This window comes from Macrobrachium nipponense, chromosome 34 (genome assembly GCF_015104395.2).
Source record: "Macrobrachium nipponense isolate FS-2020 chromosome 34, ASM1510439v2, whole genome shotgun sequence".
Classification (NCBI taxonomy): domain Eukaryota; kingdom Metazoa; phylum Arthropoda; class Malacostraca; order Decapoda; family Palaemonidae; genus Macrobrachium; species Macrobrachium nipponense.
Window position 1 is genome coordinate 5433770 of NC_061095.1, and position 15491 is coordinate 5449260.

The 15491-nt window shown below is 35.3% G+C and overlaps 1 protein-coding gene across 2 annotated transcripts in view; it reads left to right on the top strand.

The window, feature by feature from the left end:
* Positions 1 to 15491, top strand: part of LOC135207862 (uncharacterized) — a 45917-nt gene that overhangs the window by 29572 nt on the left and 854 nt on the right. For both annotated transcript variants that reach the window (XM_064239738.1, XM_064239739.1), the window contains exons 3-6: positions 2898 to 3056; positions 3559 to 3712; positions 5148 to 5252; positions 9779 to 9968. In XM_064239738.1, the coding sequence (XP_064095808.1) occupies positions 2898 to 3056; positions 3559 to 3712; positions 5148 to 5252; positions 9779 to 9968 (608 nt within the window). The remainder of the gene's footprint in view (positions 1 to 2897; positions 3057 to 3558; positions 3713 to 5147; positions 5253 to 9778; positions 9969 to 15491) is intronic.

Here is a 15491-nt window from a genome sequence, read left to right on the forward strand (position 1 = left end):
CTATGCTGTAGTTATGGATAGTTCGAAGGCTCCCATATAGCAGTCTTTTTAAACACTTCAGTAATTTATATCAGGTTTAACAGATTTCAGTGATACATTTTGCTATGAAATCATTAATTATCTGTACACTTTTCATCCTCTATGCTATGAATATTCAATGATTGTCAATATAAGGCTTGAAATAAATATTTTATAATTCATACTCATCAATTTATATCTGCCTAATCCTGCAGTCAGCTGCTTACTAGGACACACTAAAAGAGGAACTCTCACATAGCAGGTATGCCTTTGGCATTATCTCTTAATACTGTACTTTAGTTGAATTTACATAATTTTTTTGTCAGAAAGTGGACACTTTTTATCATATAAACTGATGGACTTGTGTAAAAAAGTATATTTAAAAAAAAATCTTTGTTTTATGCAACCCCCATCGGTATATATCTAAGTAGCTATTTAGTTGGGAAGACCTTCACATTGAAAGAGAATTTAATCTCGGGGGTAAGGTTATAGAGGACTGGAAATCAGGTCACCGTACAAATATAGTGGTTTGTGAGTTGGACTAGGGCTGTGACTTTGAACAGCAGATACCATTGTGTCAGACTTCCAGAAAGTACTACATTTACAAATGGACCGTTTACCATCTCTAATTAGTTGGTTTTGGTGTCCTCAGAGACACAATTTCTTTAGGACAGCAACCAACTTTAGTGCATTTTGTCTCCATCTGGGAATATTGTGAATGCTGATAGACATGGCAACACTGAAAATATTTTCTTTTATACTGCTGTGTTGGCAGTTTTAGGGAGGTTATGGTACAGTTTTTGTTGCCGGAGAAATGACCAGATCAGCTTTGACAGGTCATTCTTGTCCCTGGGAAAACTCATGAGTGGGATTTCCAACTCAAATCAGTTCTTCTCTTAGTCTTAGACTTAATGACGAATGTTGGTGAGTTGCTCAGCTTTTTGTTATCTAGTCTGGGATTTGTAGGATGGGAATCTTATGTTCTTATTAATTCCTGAGGGTATAGTGGACACTCAGAATCTGTAAATTTGTAATGAGAGCTGTGGGCTATATTATAAGTACGTACAGGAATGGGTTGATAGTGCAAAAAATGTAATTATTTTTAATCAGATATTTTGGTAGAAGACCCTCTATTAGGCAAATACTATTAAAGAGAATGGCAGAATTAAGTAAGTTGATTTTATATATGTATTGTTTTTTCTATTTTTCTTACAATCCGCTTCTCAGGCTCAGTGATGTAACTGGCCAATATTCATATTGGGAATTTCACATTTGGAATTTCTAAAAATTATACAGATGCTGAAGGTGATCTTTTATTTTATTAAAACAGGATCTCAGGTTCAGGTCAAGCAGGGGTTGTAATCGGTGCTGGTATTATTCCGTAGGCATAGTTCAATTCCAGGCCGTGGTTGTGTTTGGTTTACAGCTGGTGTTGATGCTGGTATAATTGGTATCACATGACGTTTCGACCTCCTCGCAGGTTATCTTCTAGATGAGTCGGTAGGACTGTAGCAAGAGAATCTGTGATGGTATTTATAGTGGCTCAGACCTAGAGTTGAATTCTCATTGGTCGGGCCTGGGGATGGATGAGAGGAATTCTGTCTGTAGTGGGAGTCATATCATCCTGTGGGGGCTCCTGATTATCTGGCATTGTGGGAGGGTCGTTCGCTGCTCTCTAGGCGGCAGTGGGAAGGAGAAACGCTTCCTGAGTGATGCTTAAATTAGGTTTCTCCTTTCCTATATGGAGGGCTTCCAGGAGGCGCAGACATCAGGGATCTGTTGTCTGGTCTATTATCTCAATATTATGGGTAATATAATTTCTTTTTATTCGTTTGTTACGGGCAGTCTTTGCATGGTTAAATATGGCTCCTTCTTGGGTGTGGCAGGAGATTCACCCCCTCACACTGCTCCTGGAATGATACACACTGTGAATTAGAGCACGCCAATGTTGCTTTGTGGCCGGCAGAAAACGAATTAATAACAGTTAGCTCAGTAGCACTAAGTATTCCTGAAAGTGGGCAGGTCCCTTATCACCTATACTAACGATGGCAGTGCCGCCGCTGCCAAATAATTTTAGTTTTCAGCTGCCAGGTAAGAAAGCTGACAGCTTGGTTAATTGTTTGGTAAGTATATGTGAAACCTTGTTTGTTCATATACGAAACAAACCTGAGGTCTTAACATTAGGATAAATATTCAGCGCCAGCTGTATTTCAAGGATCATGGAATCATGCTATGCTATTAGGGACACATTTGTATTGAGAGATACGTCCTCATTGGACGAGTGGTTTTCGCGCTCGGCTGTCAATCTGGTGGTCTGAAGTTAAATTCTCGGCTCGGCCAACGCGGAATCAGAGGAATTTATTTCTGGTGATAGAAATTCATTTCTCGATATAATGTGGTTCAGATCCCACAATAAGCTGTAGGTCCCGTTGCTAGGTGACCAATTGGTTCCTAGCCACATAAAAATATCTAATCCTTCGGGCCAGCCCTTGGAGAGCTGTTAATCAGCTCAGTGGTCTAGTAAAACTAAGATATACTTATCTTTTTGTATTGAAAGAAAATAGATTTTCTTTTTTTAAGAGAGTATAAAATTTATTGTTTAAACTGAATTTTGCATTTTTTGTATGTGAGGTACTGTACGTATTGGACTCAAATTTCGATTTTTAAATGTTGGGAACATGGATGAACATTTTCTCTGCTTAATTATAGTTCAAAGCTAACTTCATGTAAGAAGTTCATGTACTTTCCTAAGCTGTGTGTATATTATGTGCATGGTTGGGTGAAATGGTTTGATAATGTATATTTTATTTGTTAATTTCATCATTACTGGTTGTATTATTATGACATGATTAATTGTTTGTTTTCTGAACATTTTACAGACAAAATAGGGTGGTGCCATTCAGGTTATTCCGTTACTTTTGTGGCTGTGCGTGCACCCAAGGATTAGTAAACGAAATTTATAGGGTGAAAGAAGTGGCCGAAAAAATCCACCCTCTTTTATATAAAAAGCACTTGTGTTTTGACAACTACCTGGCAAGGTATGAAAGAAAGATTTTTATTCATTTTGCTGTTAAACAATAAAATGTACTTTGATACATTTAGTTTATGGTTTAAAAATTGCTAATTTGTTCTTAAGAATAAGGGAAATGCTGTATGTCTCTTTAAAGACGGTTTTGGGGGCATTGGGTTGTTTTTTTAGTTGTAACTGGCTTGTTTTAATATTTTTATATTATCAGGTCAATCTTGTTGCCTTCTGTAGTTGGGGTTACATTTTCATTTATTATTTATTATTATTATTAATCTTAATATTTGAAAATAAGTAAATAATTTTCTTATCATAAAAATGTATTAGTCATGAAAATATGTAACATAATTAGTGATTATTTTTCAAGAAAAAAGTCTGCAAATTGCTGAATTTTTTGTGAATAAGTTATACATATGTTCCACAGAAAATCCCATGAAGCAGTGAGTCAGCGAATCGTGAAAACGTTCATATGAGGCGTTAACTGTATTGTAAAGTTACTCTTGTTTTTTTTTCAGTGCCTATTGTTACTGTGGAGACTTTAGTAGATCACTTGAACAACTTCTGTCTTTGTATCATGAAACTCCAAAAGGAGCCAAAAAGTTAAAAGATGCCGTTTCCCTCATAACTATCAATATCTTGAAGTCCAATGAAGAGGAGAATGAGCAGATGGTATGTAGTTCTTTCCTCTCTGCTTCCGTGTTTATGTTTTGAAGAATGTATCCTAAAGATTCAGTGAAATGGCTATCTCAGTTTATAAATTTTTGCAAGCAAACCAAGTCTGAATTATTTATGCATGTAGGAAATTCCTCTTATTTTTACTGAACCTGTACCTCCCAGTGCAGGTAGAGAAACTATGTAAGTGTCCAATTGCTAAACAGAATTGGCAGAGCAATTCTTAGCTGATGAGTATGTACACTTGTCAAAATGTTTCCTCAGACTATTTTGCTGTAGTATTCACTGAGGGTTCCCTTAACTACTGACATGCATCCCTATTATCATTTTCATTTACTAAATATACGTACAGTGTGTATTGTGATTTTACTTGTGCATTGAGCAGATAATACATGGATATGGTGTTGGTGTTATTTCCATTTTTTTCTGTATGTTGTTTTTTCCCTTGCAGTTTATCCATCAGCTCAGGCATGATTAGTTAAAGTTTAGTGTATGTACACAGGGCTTGGAGATGATAGGACATGTATTTATTTCTCAATATAACTTAAGGACTCGGCCACATGACTTAATGCATAATTTTATCTTCCATCATCTTAGGTGATTAGCTAATTTTTTTGTTTTATAGCTTTTGCAGCTGTTATGTCCTGTCACTGGTGAACTGTGATGACATTCCAGGATAGCTGAAGTGTCTCTTCATTTCATATTAGTTATCACAAGCTACAGTATATCAGTGCCAAATTTGGTTCAAAAACAAGTTGTGACTTCCAGTATGTAATGATTTTGTGGCAGCTTGCAAATACTGCTTAAATTAGAACTCCTTTACCATCCAAGTCTCGACTGAGGGAAATCTAGATAATCTTGCTTGCAACTCAACTTAATGGAATTGAATTTATAACAATATAGTGTTATCTAAAAATCTTAAAATAATTTTTGGCACAAAATTAGAACCATGTTTCACACTAAAGCCCATCCAACTTGGTAGAATGGTTTGGCTGATAACAGATAGAGTGAGCAGTTGAATTTACCTTTTTGCTCATGATTCTATAATAGTTTTGGAATTATGATCTGCTTGTGAATGGTAGATGGAACACATTGAAATCTGGATTTGGACATATGAAACTTCCATTTTAATTATTTAAAATTTGGGTAACATATGATACATTTGCAAACAAACCCTGAGTACATTGTACTACTGTCAGTGGTACTATATACATATTTTATTAGTCATGATAATGTATAACTAAATATATTTTTCTTATCATGCCATAATAATGTAATATTACATGAATTTTTTTCTTTAGTTTCTTCTGCAATTTTATATAAACATACTATGTAAGATTATAGACATTTTGGCTTTTTCATATTGATGACTAGTAATAACAGTGCAATATGTCATTTACTTTGACTGTGCTTACCATTTTAAATTTTTCAGGTTTTAAAATTTGCAGAAGATTTGGCTACAACCAAAGGAATACTGTACCCAGCATTGTCAGTCTGGCGTTTTTGTTTTTGCAGCTCCTTATATCGACACCAGATGGTTAGTAAGTTCAGAAATATTACTGATTACAGAGATTTATACTTTTCTTTATATGATTTTTGGCAGTACGTTTATGATATTGAAGCTACAAGCTTGTAGCAAGCACGTAAGTGCTTTAGACCATTGTTTATTTAGTAAAACAAAAAAATTGCTTTAGAATTATGAGATATAATTTTTTAACTCTTAATGGACAGATACCATCATATGAGTACAGGTTTTGAGTGGCGGGTGCATTAACTCAAGGTGAGCATCAATATTACACACCATCGAATTGTAGGAATTGGGCGATAAAGAGGTTCCATTACTTCAGTGGCTATAAATTTACTAATGGCAAATTTTAGACTGGCTCAGCTCTTATGAGTCAGTTGTGTTCTTGACGTGAAGGAGGCATGTTGTGCTTCTCTCTCTTATATGACGTGTTTTTATATATTTGCTTATAAATATACCCAAGGTTTGCTATTGGTTTTTCTTCTTATCTTTTATGATAGTATGTTATAATTGTAATTTTACAAAGAAGTGCAAAGAAATATTAGAAAAAACACGTTTAGTCCAAAAAAGTTACTGCATCTTCGATCTTGGTAAATTTATGTACAGGCAGTCCCTGGTTATTGGGGGACTTGGTTAATGACGATCTGGTTTTATGGGGCTTGTCTAGCGCCATAAAATAGGTGATTTATGGCACGATAACGTGCTGAGTTTTGGTTATCGTGGCCATAAAGTGCCAATAATACAGGCAGTCCCCGGGTTATGACCGGTTCGGCTTACGACGTTCCGAGGTTAAGGCGCTTTTCAATTATATTCATCAGAAATGATTTCCAGGGTTACGACACCTACAGTGCTGATCTGGCACAAGAAATATGACACCAAAAATGCAAAATAATCAATATTTGAAGGTTTTTTTTAATGAAAAATACAATAAGAATGCAGTTTACATAGTTTTTAATGCACCCAAAGCATTAACAGTAAGCTTTTCTGAGGATTTTTGACGATGTTCCGGCTCACGACGATTATCGGGTTACAGTGCGTCTAAAGAACAGAACCCCTGTCGTAACCCGGGGACTGCCTGTAGAGTTATGGCATCGTAACATACCTCACAGAGGCGCCATTAACTGGTTACCAGCTTTATAAGCGCCATAAATCGCCAAATTTCGGTTAATGGCAGTTTTCACTTATTAGCACCCCACCATGAACGGAACCCCTGGTGATAACCAGGGTCTACCTGTAAATAATACTTTACAACAAATATAATGAAATACTTAGAAAATACTTAGAAAAAACATGTATAATTTGGTCAAACTTATGTGTAAGCGCCTCAGTGGCGTGGTTGGTTTGGTGTTTGCTTGTCACCTCGGTGGTCGCGGGTTCGATTCTCGGCCATTCCATTGAGGAGTGAGAGATGTGTATTTCTGGTGATAGAAGTTCACTCTCGGCTTGGTTCGGAAGTCACGTAAAGCCGTTGGTCCCGTTGCTGAATAACCACTGGTTCCATGCAACGTAAAAACACCATACAAACAAACAAACTTACGAGTGTCTTATAAAAGCGACCCAAAAAGAGGTTGTAAATAGTCACTTTCAGCTTCCTGTGGAAGGTAGGGAGAATTTTTTTGAATTTTTTTCTTACTTCCTGTAGAAGGTAGGGAGAATATTTTAATTTTTTTTTCTTACTTCCTGTGGAAGGTAGGGAGAATTTTTTAGAATTTTTTTCTTACACCATGTGCATTTAAATGTCTTCCTCTTTCCATTGATTTCTTTTTTTCTTTAAATTGGTCAACCTCAAAGTTTCCCCAGTCTGGGGTGCTGCATATTGTTTTTTAAGCCTGGCTCTTAAAGGTTAATGTCACTGTAGGTGAAGCTGTTCAGTGGTAAAATTATTACACTCAGTTATATTTTAACATAAAGTAAAGAAGTGTATGCTGAAGGTGGGTTAAAGGTATTTTCCATGTTTGAATTTTAAAATTAAGATCCTGAAAGGTTACAGATCTGTAGAAGTTGCAACATGCACGAGTACGCTTTAGCCCTTAAACGTCGAATGGACGTATTAAACGTCGAGTCAAAATCTCCCCTGATTGCCGAATGGACGTATCATACGTCGACTCAAAAAAGTTTTTTTAAAAATTGCGGAAAAACACTTATAGGCCTACCAGCCAAAAACTTTTGAATCACGCGCCTTGGGGGATGCTGGGAGTTCACGGATCAAGGCGTTGTTTTGTTTACAATCGTTACGCAGGCGCGCAAGCGCGAATTTCTTTCTTATCGCACTAAAAAGTATCAGTGACACATCTCAAAAATTATTTTGTCACTTTGACATAATTTTTGCACTGTTTTAAATTATCCGTTACATGAAGTATTATATATGAAAATGTGCGCAATTTCATTTAGAATACAACAACAAAAATACTCATGATTGTAGCTTTTATCAGTTTTGAAATATTTCCATATAAATAACGATAAGTGCCAAAATTTCAACCTTCGGTCAACTTTGACTCTACCGAAATGGTCGAAAAAAGCAATTGTAAGCTAAAATGCTTGTGTTGTAGTAATATTCAACTATTTACCTTAATTTTGCAACAAATTGGAAGTCTCTAGCACAATATTTCGATTTATGGTTAATTTATGAAAAAACTTTTTCCTTACATCCGCGCGGTAACTCTTCCGAAAAAAATCATACATGCGATTGTGGTAATGTTTGCACCATTTTAAAATTAGCCGTTACATAAAGTTTTGTATATGGAAATGTGCGCAATTTCATGCACAATACAACTAAAAACAACTCATGGTTGTAGCTTTTATCAGTTTTGAAATATTTTCATATAAAAAATGATAAGTGACAAATTTTCAACCTTCGGTCAATTTTGACTCTACCGAAATGGTCGAAAAACGCAATTGTAAGCTAAAACTCTTATATTTTAGTAATATTCAATCATTTACCTTCATTTTGTAACAAATTGGAAGTCTCTAGCACAATATTTCGATTTATGGTGAATTTATGAAAAAAATAACATTTTCCTTACGTCCGCGCGGTAACTCTTCCGAAAAAATCATACATGCGATTGTGGTAATGTTTGCACCATTTTAAATTAGCCGTTACATAAAGTTTTATATATGAAAATGTGTGCAAATTTTATGTAGAATACAACAAAAAATAATTGAAGGTTGTAGCTTTTCTCATTTTCGAAATATTTGCATATAAATCACGATAAATAGAAAAAAAAAAACCACGTTCGGTCAACTTTGACTCCTACCCAGAAATGGTCAAAAAACGCAATTGTAAGCTAAAACTCTTATATTTAGTAATATTCAATCATTTACCTTCATTTTGCAACAAATTGGAAAGTCTCTAGCACAAATATTTCGATTTATGGTGAATTTATGAAAAAAACTTTCTTTCCCTCTGCGCGCGGATTCTCCGCCATAAATCTCTGAATTGCGTACATTGCATTCTCGGAAAATTTGCTCCGTTTCATATTAGGCATTTCATAGAGTTTTATATATGAAAATGTGCGCAATTTCATGTAGAATAAAGGAAAAATATTTGAAGGTTGTAGCTTTTCTAATTTCCGAATAATTGCATATAAAAAATTTATAAAAAAAATTTTGACATTTGGTCATTTTTAACTCGTCGGAAATGGTCAAAACTGTAATTGTAAGCTAAAACTCTTACAGTATCGAATATTCAATCATTTTTATTCACTTTGAAACAAATTGGAAGTATCTAGAACAATATTTAGATTTTACGGTGAATTTTTGAAAAAAACATTTTTTACGTCCGCGTGTTATGAATTCGTACATCATTTGTGATAATATTTTTCCGGTGTTGCTTTTATTTTTTGTTTTTTACAATGTATTATATATCAAAATTATTGCAATTTAGTGTACAATACAACGAAAAAAAACAGAAACTCGTTAGCTTGTACCGTTTTTTTTGCACAGCGTGATTTAATACAATTATGTATGAATTTTCTTTTTTTTCTTTTTTTTTGCTACCATACATCACATTATTTACATATGATATGATATTATTTTTTCATTTCTGATGATTGCATACTAAACTTCAGGCAATGACAAAAAAAGGAGCCAAAAATGAACTCTAATCTTCAAAACTAAGCGCGCTGTGATTTTTTGAAAAAATTATTTTTTCCGCTTCCGCCCTCACTCAAAACCGGCTCCGGCATTCGGGGGAGTTTTTGATTTTTACCGCTTCGGCATTTAAGGGTTAATACCTCCATACAACTTAAACATTTGGCCATTTTGTTGAAACAGATCCCTTAGGCAATACCTTAGAGTTAACAGTTTTAACATGACCATACCACAGGTTTTTGTGACTAATATCCATGATCTGATTCTAAGATTATTTCTTTCATTATATATAGTAATTAGGGAATTTACTACTATCAATTCTTTCATTATACATATATAGTATAGTTAGGGAGTAATAGCATAGCCATTGAAGGCAACAACAAACCTTGTAAATTTTGAGGACAGTGATTGATTTCTGCCAACATAATTTGTTTTGTTTTGTTTTTCAGATTGCAAAATATTTGCTTGAGTCCTTTCCTGAGTTAAGTGAATTGCTGCCTCAGAAACTTGAGCCTATTATATCTAAATCATACATTGAAGCCAACTTGGATCTTCTGCATCGAACATTTCAGTTATTATTACAGCATGAATTTACTCAATTTTATGCTTCAGCTACATCTGCTTTATTATATCATCAGTGTAAGTACCAAAGCTTTCTTTAATGTTGAGCTTGTTAACTGTGCTAGTCACAGTTACAAATTTGTGATAGTTCTCTTTAACACCATAAAAAATTATTTTAGGAAATGTATTTAAAGAACTACTTTTTTCTTTCATGTGTATAACAAACTTGAAAAATTAGTTTGTGTTAGACATTTTATATTGGAAAAATATACCATGCCAAAACAAACTATGTATTGTAGATTATGTATTGTAGATTATACTGACTTAACTTGTCCATATGGAGAAATCGATCAGATATTTATATTTCAAAGGCTCACTGAGGTATATTCCACTGTCTAATGATTGGGGCAGATTATTACTGTAGATAGATGACAGAGGAGGGAGGCTAAAAGGCAGGTGGCAAGGGGAAAGAAGTAGTGTTGGGCGGAATGAAATCACAATGACCAGACAGCAGAGAAAAAACATATAAAGATATAAGAAGAGGTGAGAACCTTATAGAGAAAGGAAACATCAGCAGAGGAACTCATCTAAAAGTAAAATAGTAGCGATAGGAGTAAGACCATCTCTAATCTTCATGACTGGTCAGATTGTTGCTCTCCTATTCTTTTCTCATAACAGTCCTTTTCCCTCAAGAGATTTTTCTCCTTAGGTTAAATTGCCTCACATTGCTCTGGGTATTGGGGTTGAAAAGTTGGCTAGTCATAGATAGGGCCGAAGTAGAAAAATTTGTGGAATGTATGACAGCAACTTTAGCTTTGTTGCCCTCCCTCCCACTTTAATCGTCTTTTGGATGCAGTTGTTCCCTTCAGTCTCCTCTTTCTTCTCTTCTCGCAAGTACTTGAGCCATGTTCTGTCACTTGTTTAATTCGGCTTAGTCTCCCTGGGAGACAAGGTATCGGGTTTTTCATTTTAGTGCGAGGTTGTCTGTGGTGCCACTCCGGGTGTCTTTTTCTAGAGCAAAGTCACCTTTGGCACTATGCTAGGTTTCTAGTTCTAGTCTTGAGGGGAGAGGGGCTCCATATAAATTAACTAGATGCTGCGGTATGGGTTCTCATGGCTCTGTAAGAATTAGTTCAGTGGGCCTGAAGATGGTGTTATTATCAGATAGCCCAATAACTTTAACTTGAAAAAACCAAGGAAGTATGAAATCAGAGTGCTTGTTTTTCATTATTAGTAAGATTCCACCTGGGTGGAAGAGTAGTCTCTCCCTAATTTCACAGTTAATACCAGGGGAATGAATTTTGTGGAGGACTAGTTTAGTCAAGAGGCTCAGGTTCTGTCTACGGAGTAGATGCAAGTCTGTAAGGACCTTTGGAGATTGTGGGGTACCCTCTTTCTGGATTGGTTTGTCTCAAACTCAATAATGTTTGCTGATGTATGCTTTCCAGTACAGGATCCTCTAGCTTGGGCAGTAGACTTAGTGTTATTAGATTGGTTTGGGCTCGACCTTTATGCTTTTACCTGCTTTGCTAAGATTCAGAGGGTTCTAGTAAAGGTCAAGGTGTGATTTCTTGCTTGACTTTGGTGATTTCTTGGTAGACTATCAGAGGGTGGTTCCCCAATCTGCTACCTCTTTTAAAACTTCCACATGCTGCAGCAGACCATATGAAGACTCTTGACTATCTCCTCTGAGCAAGAGACTTTTGGAAGCCATCATTAACTACTCCAGGAGATATTCAAAGCAGTGGATGAATTGAATTTGAATATAGAATTTAGGCCAAAGACCATGCACTAGGACCTATTAAGTCATTCAGCACTGAAATGGAAATTGACGTAGAGGTTTGAAAGGTGTAATAGGAGGAAAACCTCTCAGTTGCACAATGTATCAAAAGTTAGGAGAGGGTGGAAAGTAAGATGAAAGAAAGAGAATATGAAAGGCGGTGCAGTACAAGGAACAAAAGGAGTTGCAGCTAGTGCCTGAAGGCTGCAAAGAACCTTAAGTAATGCCTACAGTGCACTGCATGAAGTGCACTGATGGCACAACCCTCCTTACGGGAGAAGTAGTGGTTGGTTGATAGAGGTTGGTGCCATTCCAGAGGTATTTCCTGTAGCTATACCTCCATAAATAATCATTCCCAGCAGTCAAAGGGTATCATCCCATACTAGTTTCATTTTTAAGACACCAGTTATGATCTCATCAAACACGAACATTACACAATCTATATGCTCGTTTCAGATAGAGATGTGGGCTTACATCTCAAAGGAAAGGCCCTTTCTTTTCTGCCAGTCTTCAGGGTAAAGAATGATTTCAAGTTTTGAGCTCTGCCTCATTTTTTTTTTTGTCTCCAGTGTGTCCTTGGTTCAAGATGGGGAAGACTCCTCCCTCTGTCCGGTCAAACTGCTCTCACTTTACTTGGAAATGACTAGGTATCTCAGACGTAACATCAAGAATCTTTGTTTGTAACCTCAGGGGACCAGATGTTCCAACAGCTTAAGAGCACTATGGCTTTCTTCCTTGAGAACTTGGGCAAGGAACTGCACACTTATCTAGACCTTTCCATTTTGGTCGTATTCAAGGTCTTGAGGAGCCTTCATTCTTTTACCTTTGTTCCTCTGTAGCCCTAGGCACAGAGCCTCTGTCATACTTTCATTAAACTGAGAGTGGTTTCCCTTGCAAAGAACCCCCACTGATTTACAGGGGTTCTTGTGACCTAATTGATTAGTCCTTTACTGGCAGCAGTACCAGAGGATTCTATTAATTAAATATTATCTCATTCCAGATAGAATTTATTTTGCTCTTTTGTTGTCAACCCTTAAACACCTATTGGAAGTATTATACGTCGACTAAAATTGTCTGTCGGGTACTAATTGGACGTACAGTATGTCGACTTCAAAAAGTTTTGTTGAATATTCACGGAAAAATAGTTATAGGCCTAGTTTGCGAAAAATTTCAAATCATGTGCCTTGAGGGATGCTGGGAGTTCACAGATCAAGTTGTCGTTTTGTTTACAAGCATTACTCAGGTGCTTGTGTGCGAATTTCTTTCTTCTCGCACTAAAAAGCACCAGAGACGCATCTCAGACATTTTTTTGTCACTTTGTCGTAATTTTTGCACCGTTTTATATTAGCCATTACAGAGTTTTATATATGAATATGTGCGCAATTTCATGTAGAATACAACAAAAAACAACCCATAATTGCAACTTTTATCGGTTTTGAAATATTTTCATTTAAATCATGGTAAGTGCCAAAATTTCAATCTTCGGTCGACTTTGACTCGACCGAAATGGTTAAAAAACGCAATTGTAAGCTAATACACTTACATTCTAGTAATATTCAATCATTTACCTTCATTTTGCAACAAATTGGAAGTCTCTAGCACAATATTTCAATTTATGGTGAATTTTTAAAAACACTTTTTCCTTACGTCTGCGCGCAGTAACTCATAAATTCTTTCCTCACTTTGTTGTAATTTTTGTACTGTTTTATATTAGCCGTTACATAAAGTTTTTATATGAAAATGTGTGCAATTTCATATAGAATACAACAAAAAGCAACCCATGGTTGTAGCTTTTATCAGTTTTGAAGTATTTTCATTTAAATCACAGTAAGTGCCAAAATTCAACCTTCGGTCAACTTTGACTAGATCGAAATGGTTGAAAAACGGACTTGTAAGCTAAAACTCTTACATTCTAGTAATATTCAATCATTTACCTTCATTTTGCAACAAATTGGACGTCTGTAGCTCAATATTTTGATTTATGATTAATTTTTGAAAAACACTTTCCTTACGTCCTCGTGTGGTAACTGCCGAAAATCTCTGAAATTCTTTTGTCAATTTGTTGTAATGTTTGCACCGTTTTATATTATCTGTTACATAAAGTTTTATATATGAAAATGTGTGAAATTCATGTAGAATCCAACGAAAAATAACTCATGGTTGTAGCTTTTATCAGTTTTGAAATATTTTTATATAAATCACGATAAATATAAAAAATTTGACCTTTGGTCAACTTTAACTCGACCGAAATGGTTGAAAACTGCAATTGTAAGCTAAAACCCTTACAGTCTAGTAATATTCAATCAATTACCTTCATTTTGCAACAAACGGGAAGTTTCTAGCACAATATTTCGATTTATGGTGAATTTTTAAAAAAAACTTTTTTTTTTTACATCCGCGCATTACGAATTCATGCATAATTTTGTGATAATATTTTTTCAGTGTTGCTTTGATAGTTTTACAATTTGTTATATACCAAAATCATTGCAATTTAGTGTACAATACAACAACAAAAAAGTAACTCATTACCTGTTAATTAACCGTTTTGCTCACAGTGCGATTTGTATACAATTATATATGAGAATTTTTTTTTGTGCTGTCATATATTCCAATATTTATATATGATAATGATATTTTTTTTTCATTTCTGATGGTTGCATACTAAACTCCAGGCAATGACAAATTAAGGAGCCGAAAATGAACTCTTAATCTTAAAAACTAAGTGTGCTGTGATTTTTTTTAAAAAAACTTTTTTTTCCGCTTTGGCGCTAGCTCCCGAACGCTGCCGGCATACGACAGACACTTTGGTAAATAGCGGCTCGGTGTTTAAGGGTTAAGATGATTTTTTTTATAGGTTCCCATAGAAGTAATGCAATTTATAGATAAAAAATCTTAAATTAATTGATAAGTGTAAACTGTAGGTTAGGTTTTGCCAGGGGTAATATGGAATTACATTACTGTACTATCTTGAAATGTGTAAGTTGTAGGCTGTACAAAAAAGTTCTTTGTTACGTTTCTGATTTTGCCTGTTAAGGAGGTCCAGGCCCCTGGAGGTGCTATAGTCTTTCATCCCTGTCACTTTCCCTAAGCTAAGTGATTGGTTAACATGAGGCATCTCTTCCAGATATTTTTATTGAAAACATAATCTTCTTCTAAAACCTTCTCCAGATTCCCCGTCACTGTATCCAAGCGCTTTTCACTCTTTCATATTTAATTTGTTCTCCATGCCCAAACCATATCATTCTCAACTCTCTTATCTTATCAGTAATCTTTTCTTCTTAAGCACTTCTAGTTTCTCCATTTTCTAGACTCACACAAGAAGACCACAAAAATACACCTCAACATTCTCATTTCTGTCTACTCCAGCTTCTTTCCTTCCTTTTTAATGCCCATGTTTCTGAAATATACATCATCAGTGGTCATATTACAATTACAGTACAGTAAATCTCTCTTTATAGTTTACAAACACCACCCTACATAGAAACTAGGTATGTTCTGGATGGCCGTTTGTATGCTGAATTGTTTGTAGATTGGTTACTGTTCTCTTTATGCCTATTTAAGTACAGTATGATATCAAATCAATAGAGTACTGTATATTTCTTCATCCTAAAACACAATACACTGTACATATAGAGCTGTATGTACAATATAGGTGAGCAAAACAAAATTTGAACTTATGGGTGGCAAAGGGCAGCGCTCTGAACACAATTTTAAATTGTGATCTCGTTAGTTTGTCTGAATGTTTGTACTGTGTTTCAATTAAAATTCTTTTTTAACACACTACCTCTGCCACCTCCCCATTTCCCCCATGCTGCTTTTTT